The sequence below is a fragment of the Pseudophryne corroboree genome, chromosome 1 (genome assembly GCF_028390025.1).
Source record: "Pseudophryne corroboree isolate aPseCor3 chromosome 1, aPseCor3.hap2, whole genome shotgun sequence".
NCBI lineage: Eukaryota > Metazoa > Chordata > Amphibia > Anura > Myobatrachidae > Pseudophryne > Pseudophryne corroboree.
The window spans coordinates 145,777,235-145,797,628 of NC_086444.1; the positions used below are offsets into that span (position 1 = coordinate 145,777,235).

General features: G+C 45.3%; 1 protein-coding gene across 9 annotated transcripts in view; it reads right to left on the reverse strand.

Moving 5' to 3' along the window:
• Positions 1-20,394, reverse strand: part of MAST4 (microtubule associated serine/threonine kinase family member 4) — an 875,018-nt gene that overhangs the window by 174,274 nt on the left and 680,350 nt on the right. The window contains exon 1 of one of the 9 annotated variants that reach the window (XM_063963440.1): positions 3,105-3,524. The exons of the other annotated variants lie outside the window; for them this stretch is intronic. Within the exon in view, the coding sequence (XP_063819510.1) occupies positions 3,105-3,190 (86 nt within the window). The 5' untranslated portion in view covers positions 3,191-3,524. Of the gene's footprint in view, positions 1-3,104; positions 3,525-20,394 lie in introns of those variants that run through there. 9 annotated transcript variants of the gene reach the window in all.

Sequence of the window (20,394 nt, forward strand, 5' to 3'; positions counted from 1 at the left end):
CAAGAGTTAAACTCCTGTCAAATAATTTAATTGCCCCCTATATATACATTTCCACAGTCAGCACTACGGTACCTTAGTCGTACTTAGTGCACAAAAAAAGGTCACTCACCAATGTATATCCCCCACATGAAGGAAAAGCAGAAGTTTCTTACAATTGGCCCCTGCTTCATTGTTAAGAGGGGAGTGTAATGCTTGGCTATGATATCACAGATCCGCAATCCCAATTTGAGGAACAGGGAATGCTGTCCTCATCTACCACCTGCTAACGTAAGAAGCAGCAGCAGTGGTGTTACAATGCCTGAAGGGGGCAACTTCTTAATGTAGGAGCGTTCCTGGGGCGTGCACTGGCCCCATGAATGAAAGATGCAGAGGTATGCAATGAATATTTCTGAATGCAGTCTAACAGGCACTGCACATAGGGCTTGTTGGGTACTATGAGGAAAGTGTTCATTGTGCACATGAATGTGAAGACTGGATCAATGAGGAGAAGGCATCTTGAGTATCTTGCAACCATGTTCTGTCCAGCTTTGATTGTGAAGACTAATATAATTTCTCTGCACTTTCGTCATAGGATACAAAGAACCCTTCTTGCCATGCCAGTTAAACTGCACTCTCCAAGATGATGAATGCAGCCCAAACCTAGTGAACCAAAGAGACATGGGGAAAGCACTTGAGTTTCTGATCTCATTAAATAACTGGACCCGTCGAGGCTGAGCATTCTGCTAATTACTAGTCCATTCTCAACACAGACCTATGGATAGTCTAAGCATATATATTATCATTTTATTGACCTTTATTTACACCGACATCATATTATACAGAGCTTGCCCAAGTGAGGCTTATAGACCATATTCTCAAACATCCACACAACTTAATATATTCAGCAGTTAATTAGTTTAAGGACTGAGGGACGAAACCCAAGTGTTCTGAGGATATCCACAAAATCCACACAGATTGTGCTCTGGTCAGAATAGAACTGATTACCTCATCGCTTTGCAGCAGCAATGCTAACCACTGTACCACCACACTTATTTTTTCCTGGTCTTCATTCAAAGGTTATTGAGAGCCCATCAAGTCAAAACCTACTGTATGTTTGTTTCCATCCGGTTGGATAACTATAAATTATAGTTTATAGAAGTATATTATTTATTTAGTAATTTTTAATGCAGAAATTATAAGTGGTGACATTGATGGGGAAAAAGATGTAATAAAATAAAGGTGTATATTTCCAATGCCAGACATTCACCATACCTCACTACATGGCAATCTTGGGGAGGACGTCACTCAGGTGCCATCAGAATAAAAAAAAAAAGTTTATGTGCTTAGAAGACAATAGAGAACCAAACCAAAATAGAGAACACAATTTTACAAAGGACAGAACTGAACAATCTAAGGAAAGTTATTGAAATAAGTTACTCCCAGGGCCGACACATCCAACTTGGGCATTTTATGTGCACCCACACCCCGTTGGGTGCTTCCCATAGGCTCTGCCTCACCCCTTGCCCTCTACTTGTGAGAGGGAAGACGGCATCATCTACTCCTATTCCAGTGTCACACATCCAGGCAAATAATAACATGATAGAGCAGCAACCTGCAGCTTAATGAGTGTCCTTATGCTTATTCAGTGGTTTCGGTGCCCTAGGCAACTATCTTGGCTGACCTAATGGTAACATGGGCCCTGTGTGTTCCTTCTTTATTATAATTCTAAGTGACATATACACACACACACACACACACGCATATATATATAATACTATCTACAGTATAACAATGTTGGGCACCTGAAAACCTGAAAGCAGGATCTAGCCCTTTTTACAATAACATATTTTGCTTCCTTGGTCCTTTTCCTAGTGATGCCAAAATCAAAAAGTGATCATAGTACATTCTCACAGTCTGCATAGTTATACTGTATTTACATGGTGATGTCTTCTCAGTAGCTTAACTAGCCAGTCATGAGTAATCTATTACTTGGCCCACATGAACGCTGCATGTTCATTTCTAGACCAAATTTTGTGGGCTGAGGCGTCTCTGCAAAGTTTGGCCAAGTAGTGGGTAGAGCGTGTCACTTGTGCAGACGCTGAAAAGAACCATCCTGCCCAAAATTACTTTGAAAATAATATATAGCCAAAAAAGACTTTGGGCTACAACCTGCAGGTTAGCTAAAGTAAAAGTGGTGAGATATTGTCTATGCCCAATTCTGACTATGCGACTTCCCTTGAACTCCCCCGGACCCGAGCAGCACCGATATTGTCTATACACACGGTGCGATATTGGCTATACACACGGTGCGATATTGGCTATGTGCGATTTTGATTCTACTATACTTTGTACTAGATCAGTGGTGGCTAACCTTGACACTCCAGCTGTTGTTGAACTACACATGCCAGCATGCCCTGCATCAGTTTTAGCAAGGCCAAATAGCAAAACTGTAGCAGGGCATGCTGGGATGTGTAGTTCAACAACAGCTGGAGTGTCAAGGTTAGCCATCACTGTACTAGATAGTCAAAATTGCCTTGCCTGCACAGTCTGTTTTTTTCTTGCAATACCGATCCAGTGGAACCGCGCATCGGTATCGCAAGCTGTGTACACCTGGTGCGATTTGCACTAACTTTCCTTACGATTTAGACTATATAGTCAAAATCGTAAGGTTACATCGTACCATGTGTATGCACCTTAATACTTGCATCTAAACCTATTTAAAAACATCAATGACTGGAATAAGAATATATATTCTAATCAGAATACTGTAGCACCTAAAACAGAGAGCCCAACGCTCGTAAATGCCCCTCCACCCAATCCATTAGTGCATTGCTGCAATCAGAACACTTTTGCAGCGGTCGAGTACAACTTCATAAACCCAGGGAAGCGCAGGAATGTCAATGGATTAAATATGCATTCATGCACGGTGTGTGTGCATGTGTTTTGTATATAAAGGACATTTTCCCCCATAACACTATAAAAAAAGTGCAACACACAAAACAGATACAGCGACTTTTAAATGATTCTATTAACACATGTGTATGAGACCGACTGTAAATTACCCAAAGCCATGAGCAAGCAAGCACATACACGCATGGATTACAGTAAAATACATGACATTTTACCTCTGCGTGCGCCGGAGTCTGTTCCTGTTCCTCAAGTGAGGCAGCGTAAAATTAGAGAGTATGGTCCAGAAATTAGAATCTGACATGTTGACAGCTGAAACCAAGTTGATCTCTGTAACTCAGGCGAAGCTCCACTCCATAATATGGAATATTAATGGCCCAATAAAAGTAGCATTCAAACATATAGCACAGCACAGGGGAGAGTCCTAGCAGCAGCCTTGGCCATTTCTTGGGGAAAAGATAGCAGACACCCCATCACAGACCTCGGTACAGCACAGACTACCAGGAGAGCACTCCTAATTCTACTCTGACCTTTTGTGTATAAGGCGTATCCAGAACTACACACAAAACAATTAGAGTAGCCGCAGCTAAGTGCTCTGCTGAAAGCTTACTGTACTCTGTATGCGACTCTCAGGCTAAGGTACCTTGTCATATGTTTGGCAGATACCATTCATACGTTCCCACAGGGGAGAAGGCAAGCTCTTGTTATCAATCCACATAGGAAGAGATCACTTGCAACAGACCTTTGCTACGATTTTAGCATTCATTTCTCCAGTAAACACATAAGCACACTGAACAAAAAGAAAAGGGCAATTGCCAAACAAATAGCTCTTCCTAACGAAAAGGGTAAACACAGGGACATATCCCTATCGACTTCCATAAGACCTTCACCTGGACCCTTTGATCATCTGTTTTAGAATGAACAGGAGGATGAAATAAACATGAAATAAAATAAACCTTAGATGATGGCACAAAAAAGCCAAGGGGGCATAATTGGACTCCTCTGGCACACACTGATGAGGAAGCATATGTAGCGAACAGTCATGAATACATCAAAAGTAAACATTTAAACAGCACAGCCTTGTGGGAAATGTGGCACACTGTAACCTGCTCACTACAGATAGCAACTTGTAAACACAATATTGCTTCTTTTCTTTGTCAACCGCCCGGCGTTCTTGCAGTGGGTAAATGACAAAAGTAAACTCGTATTAACCCTGATCACAGCTCTGAAAGAAAATACTTTGCTGGTGGTGCAAGTTTTGCTCGATAGTCCCTGAGAAGTTGTATTAAGTTATACCCCTTTCACACCGCACAAATAACCAGGTTGACACGGGTCGCTGTGCGGTGTGAAAAGGTCACTCCAGAAATCCCGGGTCGCCTGACCCGGTGATTCAACCCAGGTTTTAAGAAGGGTTATTCCCGGGTTATTACCGGGTCACGCGCAGTGTGAACGAATTACCCAGATTGATGCGACCCGGTACCCTTTCACTGCATAGGGAGAGGCGGCGCGTAGATGATGTCATCTCCCACAATCACCTCCGCACCCGATGCCGGCTCCCACCTGGGACGGTGGTGTGTAGGGTCCAATGCAGGGTCCCACCTGGGAAGAACCCGATTCCAATTGCCCGGTGGAACCCAGCATTGCGATGTGAAAGCGGTACTACAGGGTTACTAGACCCGAAATACAAAGGGCGGTATCCTATTAGCTCCAAAGCGATTTTGGCCAAAGTGTCCGGATATCACGATTAATGACCCTTATCGCGGTATCCAAATAGAGGCCGTTTTGACCAGCCGAAATTGGACCAGTGATCGCACGAAAACACAAAGGATCGGGGATAAGTCCTCGATCCAATGTGTTATTGCGGCTCCGGCGGCCCCTTATCGCGGATTAATCTTTGATAAGTGCCGGCATCGGGGGAAAAGGATAGCCCCCGACGATCCTATTAACAGTGGTATGGTACCGCTGCTAATAGGATACCACCCAAAGTGAACCAATGTCAAAAACTTGTTTTTTGTATACAAGCAAAGGTTTACAAGCCATAATAAAATGTGAGATATCAGAAGTGGCACACACTTAGCAAACTTCTAGCACTGAGATACAGACCAGTGTGTACTAGAAGCACCAGAGCAGATAGCGACACCCCAGGCAGGAAAGTGCAACTGCACGGGTTGTGACAGGTGCAGGGTGCTAGAATGAACACTAAAAATATATGTAAGTGTGAACCACCCTCCATTGCAAAATATTTAACTTTTTCAGACTGCAGCTTTTTTTTTGCAAATAAAAACTAAATAGTCACCTATGAATTCATAATACAAATAACTGAGTACTTAAAGTATTGAAGTATATTTCTCTATACATGTGGAGGGTTGCCAAACGTACGGGATTATTCCAGACTGTCTGGAAATCAGGACATCTGTCCATATGTTTAGTAATCCAGGGCGGGCTTTCGAGAAATCTACATATTTTACTTCTGCAAAAAAAGACCTCTGCTCCTGCCCTGCACTCTCTCACTTCCTGGCTGCGGCATTCACAAGTACAGAACACTCCCACCAGCACAATCATTGTATTTGGACCATTTGGTACTAGTACGCAAACAAGTAACCGTAGGTATGTAATATTACTACGAGTCTGATGGCAAAAGGGGTGTGTTGGAGCTCTCTAATGGCATATAAAGTAGCACGTGGATGTGGATGAGGAGTCTGATGACACAGAAATAGATCTAGGGAGAGGTTTAAAAGAGAGGCAAGTGGGAACTTTCTGATGACATATAAAGGGACATGTAGAGGTGGTGTATGATTGCATATAAAGGGGCTTGTGGTTGGCTCAATGACAAACGGGCATGTGGAGAGGTCTGATGGCATAAAAGGTGCATGAAAAAGCTCTGATGGCATAAAAAGAGGTATATGGATCAGATTACATATATAGGTGTATGTGGGCATCTGACGGCATATAAACTACATGTGGAGGCTCAGGTGGCATAATACATTTTTTTTTATAAAACACTGAGGGGTCTGGTGGCATTTAAACGGTTGTAACCCTGTTGCAGTTTTGGAAATGCCCTCTGGCCAGGAATTTGAAAATAAAAAGGTGGTAATCCTAGTAGAGTGCAAGCAATACTCTGCTTCCATGTTGATTAGTTTTGCAGGGTCTACAGCAAACAGGCCAGATTTTCAAGATATACTTGTTTGGGTGCACAGATCTCTATTAATCAATATGATGCCCCCTAAGTGTGACATCATAATGCCACAGGATTAGGGGTTGGGGCTGGCACAAGGTGGCATGGAGCCCTGTTTCGGCCCTGTAAGGGGCTGTGGTCCGATAATCACCATACAAGATATATGTGCACAATCTACATTTTATTGCATGGAATCAGCTAAACGATGGTCGGGACGATCAGACACGTGATAATCCAATCATGAAACATTTTTCTGCTGGGAGATTACTATTCATGTCCATACAATGAACGATAATTGTTCAGAATGATAATTTCATTGGCTGATCTAAAGGATTGCAGTGCATGGCCAGGTTAACATAGAGCAGTGCAGCACTAAGCTTTGTATTAGAACTGAGGTCAAATTCTTATGTCAATTTTAGCAAGTTGTATTTGAGTATTTCTTAAATGAATATAATATCAGAGGCTGTTTATTAGGGACATTAGTGATACATGTGAAATAACTGGGTGTTCTCTGCGCTTCTTTCTCTCCCCTGCACCAGGTTTCCATGTTATTAGGGAGATGATTCTCCAAATAACCTGGCTGAGTGTAAGTGACCATACTATACTTATGTACTATGTGGATTGGTGGATTCAGTGATGTCACAGTAACTTAGACAAATTGATTCCCATCTTTTTGATTTAAGTGATTTCACATCCCATTAGGACACTGTGCTTAGTGGTGCCAGCTATGGGGGGCGGAGCTGGGGTTCTGAGCACCCAGCAACTAACCCTGAAGGACAATGGTTTTTGCCCGTACTTGTAACCCAGTTCACTTGGGTCTGTGGGGAGGGGACTGAGCCAATCTGACACGATTCTCATAATTTTGGTTGCACCCACCACTCCCCATAGATGCGCAAATCATGGCATTATGCATAGAGATGAGCGCCTGAAATTTTTCGGGTTTTGTGTTTTGGTTTTGGGTTCGGTTCCGCGGCCGTGTTTTGGGTTCGAACGCGTTTTGGCAAAACCTCACCGAATTATTTTTGTCGGATTCGGGTGTGTTTTGGATTCGGGTGTTTTTTTCCAAAAACACTAAAAAACAGCTTAAATCATAGAATTTGGGGGTCATTTTGATCCCAAAGTATTATTAACCTCAAAAACCATAATTTACACTCATTTTCAGTCTATTCTGAATACCTCACACCTCACAATATTATTTTTAGTCCTAAAATTTGCACCGAGGTAGCTGTGTGAGTAAGATTAGCGACCCTAGTGGCCGACACAAACACCGGGCCCATCTAGGAGTGGCACTGCAGTGTCACGCAGGATGGCCCTTCCAAAAAACCCTCCCCAAACAGCACATGACGCAAAGAAAAAAAGAGGCGCAATGAGGTAGCTGACTGTGTGAGTAAGATTAGCGACCCTAGTGGCCGACACAAACACCGGGCACATCTAGGAGTGGCACTGCAGTGTCACGCAGGATGTCCCTTCCAAAAAACCCTCCCCAAACAGCACATGACGCAAAGAAAAAAAGAGGCGCAATGAGGTAGCTGTGTGAGTAAGATTAGCGACCCTAGTGGCCGACACAAACACCGGGCACATCTAGGAGTGCAGTGTCACGCAGGATGTCCCTTCCAAAAAACCCTCCCCAAACAGCACATGACGCAAAGAAAAAAAGAGGCGCAATGAGGTAGCTGTGTGAGTAAGATTAGCGACCCTAGTGGCCGACACAAACACCGGGCCCATCTAGGAGTGGCACTGCAGTGTCACGCAGGATGTCCCTTCCAAAAAACCCTCCCCAATCAGCACATGATGCAAAGAAAAAGAAAAGAAAAAAGAGGTGCAAGATGGAATTATCCTTGGGCCCTCCCACCCACCCTTATGTTGTATAAACAAAACAGGACATGCACACTTTAACCAACCCATCATTTCAGTGACAGGGTCTGCCACACGACTGTGACTGATATGACGGGTTGGTTTGGACCCCCCCCCAAAAAAGAAGCAATTAATCTCTCCTTGCACAAACTGGCTCTACAGAGGCAAGATGTCCACCTCATCTTCACCCTCCGATATATCACCGTGTACATCCCCCTCCTCACAGATTATCAATTCGTCCCCACTGGAATCCACCATCTCAGCTCCCTGTGTACTTTGTGGAGGCAATTGCTGCTGGTCAATGTCTCCGCGGAGGAATTGATTATAATTCATTTTAATGAACATCATCTTCTCCACATTTTCTGGATGTAACCTCGTACGCCGATTGCTGACAAGGTGAGCGGCGGCACTAAACACTCTTTCGGAGTACACACTTGTGGGAGGGCAACTTAGGTAGAATAAAGCCAGTTTGTGCAAGGGCCTCCAAATTGCCTCTTTTTCCTGCCAGTATAAGTACGGACTGTGTGACGTGCCTACTTGGATGCGGTCACTCATATAATCCTCCACCATTCTATCAATGTTGAGAGAATCATATGCAGTGACAGTAGACGACATGTCCGTAATCGTTGTCAGGTCCTTCAGTCCGGACCAGATGTCAGCATCAGCAGTCGCTCCAGACTGCCCTGCATCACCGCCAGCGGGTGGGCTCGGAATTCTGAGCCTTTTCCTCGCACCCCCAGTTGCGGGAGAATGTGAAGGAGGAGATGTTGACAGGTCGCGTTCCGCTTGACTTGACAATTTTGTCACCAGCAGGTCTTTCAACCCCAGCAGACCTGTGTCTGCAGGAAAGAGAGATCCAAGGTAGGCTTTAAATCTAGGATCGAGCACGGTGGCCAAAATGTAGTGCTCTGATTTCAACAGATTGACCACCCGTGAATCCTTGTTAAGCGAATTAAGGGCTGCATCCACAAGTCCCACATGCCTAGCGGAATCGCTCCGTGTTAGCTCCTCCTTCAATGCCTCCAGCTTCTTCTGCAAAAGCCTGATGAGGGGAATGACCTGACTCAGGCTGGCAGTGTCTGAACTGACTTCACGTGTGGCAAGTTCAAAGGGCATCAGAACCTTGCACAACGTTGAAATCATTCTCCACTGCACTTGAGACAGGTGCATTCCACCTACTATATCGTGCTCAATTGTATAGGCTTGAATGGCCTTTTGCTGCTCCTCCAACCTCTGAAGCATATAGAGGGTTGAATTCCACCTCGTTACCACTTCTTGCTTCAGATGATGGCAGGGCAGGTTCAGTAGTTTTTGGTGGTGCTCCAGTTTTCTGTACGTGGTGCCTGTACGCCGAAAGTGTCCCGCAATTCTTCTGGCCACCGACAGCATCTCTTGCACGCCCCTGTCGTTTTTAAAAAAATTCTGCACCACCAAATTCAAGGTATGTGCAAAACATGGGACGTGCTGGAATTGGCCCAGATTTAATGCACACACAATATTGCTGGCGTTGTCCGATGCCACAAATCCACAGGAGAGTCCAATTGGGGTAAGCCATTCCGCGATGATCTTCCTCAGTTGCCGTAAGAGGTTTTCAGCTGTGTGCGTATTCTGGAAAGCGGTGATACAAAGCGTAGCCTGCCTAGGAAAGAGTTGGCGTTTGCGAGATGCTGCTACTGGTGCCGCCGCTGCTGTTCTTGCGGCGGGAGTCCATACATCTACCCAGTGGGCTGTCACAGTCATATAGTCCTGACCCTGCCCTGCTCCACTTGTCCACATGTCCGTGGTTAAGTGGACATTGGGTACAGCTGCATTTTTTAGGACACTGGTGACTCTTTTTCTGAGGTCTGTGTACATTTTCGGTATTGCCTGCCTAGAGAAATGGAACCTAGATGGTATTTGGTACCGGGGACACAGTACCTCCAACAAGTCTCTAGTTGGCTCTGCAGTAATGATGGATACCGGAACCACGTTTCTCACCACCCAGGATGCCAAGGCCTCAGTTATCCGCTTTGCAGCAGGATGACTGCTGTGATATTTCATCTTCCTCGCAAAGGACTGTTGAACAGTCAATTGCTTACTGGAAGTAGTACAAGTGGGCTTACGACTTCCCCTCTGGGATGACCATCGACTCCCAGCGGCAACAACAGCAGCGCCAGCAGCAGTAGGCGTTACACGCAAGGATGCATCGGAGGAATCCCAGGCAGGAGAGGACTCGTCAGACTTGCCAGTGACATGGCCTGCAGGACTATTGGCATTCCTGGGGAAGGAGGAAATTGACACTGAGGGAGTTGGTGGGGTGGTTTGCGTGAGCTTGGTTACAAGAGGAAGGGATTTACTGGTCAGTGGACTGCTTCCGCTGTCACCCAAAGTTTTTGAACTTGTCACTGACTTATTATGAATGCGCTGCAGGTGACGTATAAGGGAGGATGTTCTGAGGTGGTTAACGTCCTTACCCCTACTTATTACAGCTTGACAAAGGGAACACACGGCTTGACACCTGTTGTCCGCATTTCTGGTGAAATACCTCCACACCGAAGAGCTGATTTTTTTGGTATTTTCACCTGGCATGTCAACGGCCATATTCCTCCCACGGACAACAGGTGTCTCCCCGGGTGCCTGACTTAAACAAACCACCTCACCATCAGAATCCTCCTGGTCAATTTCCTCCCCAGCGCCAGCAACACCCATATCCTCCTCATCCTGGTGTACTTCAACACTGACATCTTCAATCTGACTATCAGGAACTGGACTGCGGGTGCTCCTTCCAGCACTTGCAGGGGGCGTGCAAATGGTGGAAGGCGCATGCTCTTCACGTCCAGTGTTGGGAAGGTCAGGCATCGCAACCGACACAATTGGACTCTCCTTGTGGATTTGGGATTTCAAAGAACGCACAGTTCTTTGCGGTGCTTTTGCCAGCTTGAGTCTTTTCAGTTTTCTAGCGAGAGGCTGAGTGCTTCCATCCTCATGTGAAGCTGAACCACTAGCCATGAACATAGGCCAGGGCCTCAGCCGTTCCTTGCCACTCCGTGTGGTAAATGGCATATTGGCAAGTTTACGCTTCTCCTCCGACAATTTTATTTTAGGTTTTGGAGTCCTTTTTTTTCTGATATTTGGTGTTTTGGATTTGACATGCTCTGTACTATGACATTGGGCATCGGCCTTGGCAGACGACGTTGCTGGCATTTCATCGTCTCGGCCATGACTAGTGGCAGCAGCTTCAGCACGAGGTGGAAGTGGATCTTGATCTTTCCCTAATTTTGGAACCTCAACTTTTTTGTTCTCCATATTTTATAGGCAGAACTAAAAGGCACCTCAGGTAAACAATGGAGATGGATGGATTGGATACTAGTATACAATTATGGACGGACTGCCACGGTTAGGTGGTATAAAAAAACCACGGTTAGGTGGTATATAATACAATTATGGATGGACGGACTGCCTGCCGAGTGCCGACACAGAGGTAGCCACAGCCGTGAACTACCGCACTGTACACTGGTTGATAAAGAGATAGTAGTATACTCGTAACAACTAGTATGACGACGGTATAAAGAATGAAAAAAAAACCACGGTTAGGTGGTATATATTATAATACAATTATGGTTGGACGGACTGCCTGCCGAGTGCCGACACAGAGGTAGCCACAGCCGTGAACTACCGCACTGTACACTGGTTGATAAAGAGATAGTAGTATACTCGTAACAACTAGTATGACGACGGTATAAAGAATGAAAAAAAAACCACGGTTAGGTGGTATATATTATAATACAATTATGGATGGACGGACTGCCTGCCGAGTGCCGACACAGAGGTAGCCACAGCCGTGAACTACCGCACTGTACACTGGTTGATAAAGAGATAGTAGTATACTTGTAACAACTAGTATGACGACGGTATAAAGAATGAAAAAAAAACCACGGTTAGGTGGTATATATTATAATACAATTATGGTTGGACGGACTGCCTGCCGAGTGCCGACACAGAGGTAGCCACAGCCGTGAACTACCGCACTGTACACTGGTTGATAAAGAGATAGTAGTATACTCGTAACAACTAGTATGACGACGGTATAAAGAATGAAAAAAAAACCACGGTTAGGTGGTATATAATACAATTATGGTTGGACGGACTGCCTGCCGAGTGCCGACACAGAGGTAGCCACAGCCGTGAACTACCGCACTGTACACTGGTCGATAAAGAGATAGTAGTATACTCGTAACAACTAGTATGACGACGGTATAAAGAATGAAAAAAAAACCACGGTTAGGTGGTATATATTATAATACAATTATGGTTGGACGGACTGCCTGCCGAGTGCCGACACAGAGGTAGCCACAGCCGTGAACTACCGCACTGTACACTGGTTGATAAAGAGATAGTAGTATACTCGTAACAACTAGTATGACGACGGTATAAAGAATGAAAAAAAAACCACGGTTAGGTGGTATATAATACAATTATGGTTGGACGGACTGCCTGCCGAGTGCCGACACAGAGGTAGCCACAGCCGTGAACTACCGCACTGTACACTGGTTGATAAAGAGATAGTAGTATACTCGTAACAACTAGTATGACGACGGTATAAAGAATGAAAAAAAAACCACGGTTAGGTGGTATATATTATAATACAATTATGGATGGACGGACTGCCTGCCGAGTGCCGACACAGAGGTAGCCACAGCCGTGAACTACCGCACTGTACTGTGTCTGCTGCTAATATAGACTGGTTGATAAAGAGATAGTATACAATACTACTAATATACTGGTGGTCAGGCACTGGTCACCACTAGTCACACTGGCAGTGGCACTCCTGCAGCAAAAGTGTGCACTGTTTAATTTTAATATAATATTATTTATCATGTACTCCTGGCTCCTGCTATAACAACCTGCAGTGCTCCCCAGTCTCCCCCACAATTATAAGCTTTATATACAATACATTGATGTGCAGCACACTGGGCTGAGCAGTGCACACAGACTGAGTCACTGTGTGACTGTGTATCGTTTTTTTCAGGCAGAGAACGGATATATTAAATAAAACAAACAACTGCACTGTCTCTGGTGGTCACTGGTCACTGTGGTCATCAGTCACTAAACTCTGTCTGCACTCTCTTCTAATCTACAGTATCACAGCAATCTCTCTCTCTCTTCTAAATCTAATCTAAATGGAGAGGACGCCAGCCACGTCCTCTCCCTATCAATCTCAATGCACGTGTGAAAATGGCGGCGACGCGCGGCTCCTTATATAGAATCCGAGCCTCGCGAGAATCCGACAGCGTCATGATGACGTTCGGGCGCGCTCGGGTTAACCGAGCAAGGCGGGAAGATCCGAGTCGCTCGGACCCGTGAAAAAAAAAGTGAAGTTCGTGCGGGTTCGGATTCAAAGAAACCGAACCCGCTCATCTCTAATTATGCAGTGGGAGGCAGGGCCTAATGATGCAAGGTGATCAGCTCGGTCCCCCTCCTGCAACATCTATTTTCTGTCTTTCATTGATGTTATTGTAATTGCTGTCCTTCAAAAATGGCAATAAAAACTGATTGATAAAAAAGGCAGAACGGGGGTGGGGGGGGGGGGGGGGTATAACATCCAAACGTGACACAAAACCCCTGCATGTGTATGACGTCATATATTTATTAATGGTATTTAAAATTCCATACGTTAAATAATTTCAGTAGTTGTATCTTTAAACCGCTGCTGATAATGATATACAGCTGCTGATAGCAATGCACACTGAGGGATGCGGTCAATTTACCTACAATCAAAATCCCGACAGTCAAAATACCGACAACCATTGACCGACGGTCACAATCCCGTCAACGTCAAAATATCGACATTTAAATTACCGACAAGGTCATAATACCGACATTTAAAATGTCGACAGGTCAAAAAGTCGATATGAGTTTTTCACACTGTACCATCCCAGTGGACCTGGAGGGGGAATATATTAGTGCCCAAAGCATAGCGAGCGCAGTGAGCCATGCGAGGGGACGTGGTACACTTATTCGGTGTCCATGTCGACATACACACACACAAAAACAACAGTAAAAACCGCTCGTTGACTTTTTGACCTGTCGACATTTTAAATGTCTGTATTTTGACCTTGTCACTATTTTAAATGTCGGGATTTTGACCTTGTCGGGATTTTGACCGTCAGTCAATTGTTGTCGGGATTTTGGCTGTAGGTATTTCATACTGATCCACACACTGATGTTTTTGGAAAGGGAAACACACTGGAGTCATGCTTCAGTTCAACAAAGACTTTTATAAGAATGTGCTAAAATGAACACAGTATCACACCTCTGGAGGCTAGATGTAAGCCTCCATGAACCTAGCGTAACCCACGTGACTTAGATATATACCAGCTCTCTGGCGCACCCTGCTGCTTCCAAATAACTAACCTTCAATTTGAGCTGAAAGCAGCCTTTCCCCACAGCTGTCTAATACCACGGGGAGTAGATATACTGTAACCTGACGCTTACATCTTATTAAAGATCTCATCTGTTTTTTTAATGCTGGTGACCTCTGGAGAGCCGCTTCTTGCTGCTATCACAAGATGACCTGTTAATATTTAAAAATATATCAGATTTTGTAACATGATAATGGTCTTCTTGTCAGCCTCAGCTATTGCTTGTGTAGCCATTACATTTAAACTACAGCACTCTCTGACACACAGTTTGTGCAACCAGGGCTTCTTTTGATAATTGAGCTTTGTAATTAGATATCCGTCCTCCCCTCTGCTTTACCTATAAATCAGCTTCATGGCCTCGCACAATCCATAGCTCAGGTCTGTTCTCGCTCTCCCTCTCTCTGATGTCTCTTTAGCATTCTGGTTATACCATATATAAAGACAGCAATAGGAAACAAGTCACACTGCTGAACTGTATTCATTTATGTAAATTAAACCCATTTATTCCCAGGCAATTCCAACCGAACATTATTTGGCCACAATTTAACACAAAGCATTATATTTTAGGAACAAACCGAAACAGATAAGGAGGGATTCTCTGAATGGGGAGTTGTTTTGTACTAAAGGGAAATATTATCAGTTTATGTCACTGAATTTATACTGTTTATTGTAGTTTTTCCTTGAGTAGGAACAGATTCACCGTTAAATCTAGACAAGTTACTTAGGGCATAGTTGCATAAAAGGGCCACAAGTAAACCAGTAGAAGCCGCACATGTTCACAATGCGTATGAGGGTGCTGGCAGTAAATTCAACATTGTAAAGTCCATGCCACACAACTCCACCAGGGCTCTGACAACACGGGGAACCAGCACACCAATTATTAATGCAAAAAAGAGTATTTAATCCATCAAGGGTTCATGATGAAACAGGAAGCAGCTATTCCAATAGCAATAAAAACAAGATTATTTAACAGCAGTCCACAATCAATAATCAGGGGTAGGGATGGCCATTGGTGGGTTACCCATAGATGGTCCCCATTGATGGGCAACCATCTGGAATCATTGATGGTTTCACCCCTGCTTTATTACTCATTAAGCTGCGGACCAATCAGAGCCCGGGGCAGAGCTTCGTGGGAGTGTCAGGCAGCCTTCGAGAGGCGCAGATGGGGCTGCGCCCCCCTCTCAAGCCACACCCTGTTTGGGCACAGCGATACCATGCCCATATTTTAACACCCTGCCCTGACCACGGGAACACTATTCAACTATAAGATAGATAGATAGATAGATAGATAGATAGATAGATAGATAGATAGATAGATAGATAGATAGATAGATAGAAAAACAGGCTTGTTCTACACTGTATTGGGTTCCACTAACAAACTCCAGAGAGTTGGCACCTGGAGAAATTACTACTGACTAGAATTGTTTCAAATACATTTCAAAATGTTTTTGTGACTGAAACTACCCACTACTGTACCGTTCCAGCCATTCAGGAGATGATCACCCTCTGGCATCTGTACTTGAAGTTTTATACCTCAGGAATAGTGAACCTGACTGGGGCTCAGCCAGGATATCAACAGAAGCTGTTTCATACACTCTGGCAGCTGTCCACAAATGTGCATGGATCCAGTGCCGCACATAGGAATTACCAACCCCTGCCAAATTTTCACACACCACCCCCACTCCTCTAGCAAAACAACATTAAATGATTTATATTTATCTTTCTCCATCATATCTGTTATGGTTTTACATAACAATATTGAGGTAGTAGCTTACTTGCATATATAATGGATGTGCAACATTATTATGACTCTTATAAAGTATGTCGCTTGGGGAGGAAGGAAGGTTTGTGAGAAAGACCTATATATAGGTAAGGGAACAGTGTACGCTACTTATTTAATCTACTGGAAAAATATATATTTTCTGTTTTCGAGTATGTACTATAGCAAAATAAATAACGTAACAAACATTTTTAATGCATAAATGAAGAAACTTTCTACTGTTTATTACTATGCAAGATGGGGTACAATAGTTTTTAGCTATATATGATATTGTTCTATGTTTATGATGATATGTGGGAAAAATAAGATTTTACTTACCGATAAATCTATTTCTCGTAGTCCGTAGTGGATGCTGGGACTCCGTCAGGACCATGGGGATTAGCGGCTCCGCAGGAGACAGGGCACAAAAATAAAAGCTTTAGGACTAGGTGGTGTGCACTGGCTCCTCCCCCCATGACCCTCCTCCAAGCCTCAGTTAGGATACTGTGCCCGGACGAGCGTACACAATAAGGAAGGATTTTGAATCCCGGGTAAGACTCATACCAGCCACACCAATCACACCGTACAACCTGTGATCTGAACCCAGTTAACAGTATGACAAACGTAGGAGCCTCTGAACAGACGGCTCACAACAATAACAACCCGATTTTTTTGTAACAATAACTATGTACAAGTATTGCAGACAATCCGCACTTGGGATGGGCGCCCAGCATCCACTACGGACTACGAGAAATAGATTTATCGGTAAGTAAAATCTTATTTTCTCTGACGTCCTAAGTGGATGCTGGGACTCCGTCAGGACCATGGGGATTATACCAAAGCTCCCAAACGGGCGGGAGAGTGCGGATGACTCTGCAGCACCGAATGAGAGAACTCCAGGTCCTCTTTAGCCAGGGTATCAAATTTGTAGAATTTTACAAACGTGTTCTCCCCCGACCACGTAGCTGCTCGGCAGAGTTGTAATGCCGAGACCCCTCGGGCAGCCGCCCAAGATGAGCCCACCTTCCTTGTGGAATGGGCCTTGATAGATTTAGGCTGTGGCAGGCCTGCCACAGAATGTGCAAGTTGAATTGTGCTACAAATCCAACGAGCAATCGTCTGCTTAGAAGCAGGAGCACCCAGCTTGTTGGGTGCATACAGTATAAACAGCGAGTCAGATTTTCTGACTCCAGCCGTCCTTGAAATATATATTTTCAATGCCCTGACAACGTCCAGCAACTTGGAATCCTCCAAATCGCTAGTAGCCGCAGGCACCACAATAGGCTGGTTCAGGTGAAACGCTGAAACCACCTTAGGCAGAAACTGAGGACGCGTCCGCAGTTCTGCCCTGTCCGAATGGAAAATCAGATATGGGCTTTTATACGATAAAGCCGCCAATTCTGACACTCTCCTGGCTGAAGCCAGGGCCAGTAGCATGGTTACTTTCCATGTAAGATATTTCAAATCCACCGATTTGAGTGGCTCAAACCAATGGGATTTGAGAAAATCCAAAACTACATTAAGATCCCACGGAGCCACTGGGGCACAACCGGGGGCTGTATATGTAGTACTCCTTTTACAAAAGTCTGGACTTCAGGAACTGAAGCCAATTCTTTCTGGAAGAAAATCGACAGGGCCGAAATTTGAACCTTAATGGACCCTAATTTGAGGCCCATAGAAAATCCTGTTTGCAGGAAATGTAGGAATCGACCCAGTTGAAATTCCTCCGTCGGGGCCTTCCTGGCCTCACACCACGCAACATATTTTCTCCAAATGCGGTGATAATGTTGTGCAGTCACCTCCTTCCTGGCTTTTACCAGGGTAGGGATGACCTCTTCCGGAATGCCTTTTTCCCTTAGAATTCGGCGTTCAACCGCCATGCCGTCAAACGCAGCCGCGGTAAGTCTTGGAATAGACACGGTCCCTGCTGAAGCAGGTCCCGTCTTAGAGGTAGAGGCCACGGATCTTCCGTGAGCATCTCCTGAAGTTCCGGGTACCAAGTTCTTCTTGGCCAATCCGGAGCCACGAGTATCGTTCTTACTTCCCTTTGCCGTATAATTCTCAGTACTTTTGGTATGAGAGGCAGAGGAGGAAACACATACACTGACTGGAACACCCACGGTGTTACCAGAGCGTCCACAGCTATTGCCTGAGGGTCTCTTGACCTGGCGCAATACCTGTCCAGTTTTTTGTTGAGGCGGGACGCCATCATATCCACCTTTGGTTTTTTCCAACGGTTCACAATCATGTGGAAGACTTCTGGATGAAGTCCCCACTCTCCCGGGTGTAGATCGTGTCTGCTGAGGAAGTCCGCTTCCCAGTTGTCCACTCCCGGAATGAACACTGCTGACAGTGCTATCACATGATCTTCCGCCCAGCGAAGAATCCTTGCAGCTTCTGCCATTGCCCTCCTGCTTCTTGTGCCGCCCTGTCTGTTTACGTGGGCGACTGCCATGATGTTGTCCGACTGGATCAACACTGGCTGACCCTGAAGCAGGGGTTTTGCCAGGCTTAGAGCATTGTAAATCGCTCTTAGCTCCAGTATATTTATGTGAAGAGACATCTCCAGGCTTGACCACACTCCCTGGAAGTTTCTTCCCTGTGTGACCGCTCCCCAGCCTCTCAGACTGGCATCCGTGGTCACCAGGACCCAGTCCTGTATGCCGAATCTGCGGCCCTCTAACAGATGAGCACTCTGCAACCACCACAGAAGAGACACCCTTGTCCGTGGAGACAAAGTTATCCGCTGATGCATCTGCAGATGCGATCCGGACCATTTGTCCAGCAGATCCCACTGAAAAGTTCGTGCGTGGAATCTGCCGAATGGAATCGCTTCGTAAGAAGCCACCATTTTTCCCAGGACTCTTGTGCATTGATGCACAGACACTTTTCCTGGTTTTAGGAGGTTCCTGACAAGTTCGGATAACTCCCTGGCTTTCTCCTCCGGAAGAAACACCTTTTTCTGAACCGTGTCCAGAATCATTCCCAGGAACAGCAGACGTGTCGTCGGGGTCAATTGAGATTTTGGAAAATTCAGAATCCACCCGTGCTGTTGCAGCACTACTTGGGTTAGTGCTACTACGTCCTCCAGCTGTTCTCTGGACCTTGCCCTTATCAGGAGATCGTCCAAGTAAGGGATAATTAATACGCCTTTTCTTCGCAGAAGAAACATCATTTCGGCCATTACCTTGGTAAAGACCCGAGGTGCCGTGGACAATCCAAACGGCAGCGTCTGAAACTGATAATGACAGTTTTGCACCACGAACCTGAGGTACCCTTGATGTGAAGGGCAAATTGGGACATGCAGGTAAGCATCCTTGATGTCCAGGGACACCATAAAGTCCCCTTCTTCCAGATTCGCTATCACTGCTCTGAGTGACTCCATCTTGAACTTGAATTTTTGTATGTACAGGTTCAAAGATTTCAGATTTAGAATAGGTCTTACCGAGCCGTCCGGCTTCGGTACCACAAATAGTGTGGAATAATACCCCTTTCCCTGTTGTAGGAGGGGTACCTTGACTATCACCTGCTGAGAATACAGCTTGTGAATGGCTTCCAATACCGTCGACCTGTCTGAGGGAGACGTTGGCAGAGCAGACTTTAGGAACCGGCGAGGGGGAGACTTCTCGAATTCCAACCTGTAACCCTGAGATACTACCTGCAGGATCCAGGGGTCCACCTGTGAGTGAGCCCACTGTGCGCTGAAATTCTTGAGTCGACCCCCCACCGCCCCTGAGTCCGCTTGTAAAGCCCCAACGTCATGCTGAGGGCTTTGCAGAAGCCGGGGAGGGCTTCTGCTCCTGGGAGGGAGCTGCTTGGTGCACTCTCTTACCCTTTCCTTTGCCTCGGGGCAGATATGACTGTCCTTTTGCCCGCTTGTTCTTATAGGAACGAAAGGACTGCGGCTGAAAAGACGGTGTCTTTTTCTGTTGGGAGGGGACCTGAGGTAAAAAGGTGGATTTCCCGGCTGTTGCCGTGGCCACCAAATCCGATAGACCGACCCCAAATAATTCCTCCCCTTTATACGGCAATACTTCCATATGCCGTTTGGAATCCGCATCACCTGACCACTGTCGCGTCCATAAACTTCTTCTGGCAGATATGGACATCGCACTTACTCTCGATGCCAGAGTGCAAATATCCCTCTGAGCATCTCGCATATAAAGAAAAGCATCCTTTAATTGCTCTATAGTCAATAAAATACTGTCCCTATTCAGGGTATCAATATTTTCAGTCAGGGAATCCGACCAAACCACCCCAGCACTGCACATCCATGCTGAGGCGATGGCTGGTCGCAGTATAACACCAGTATGAGTGTA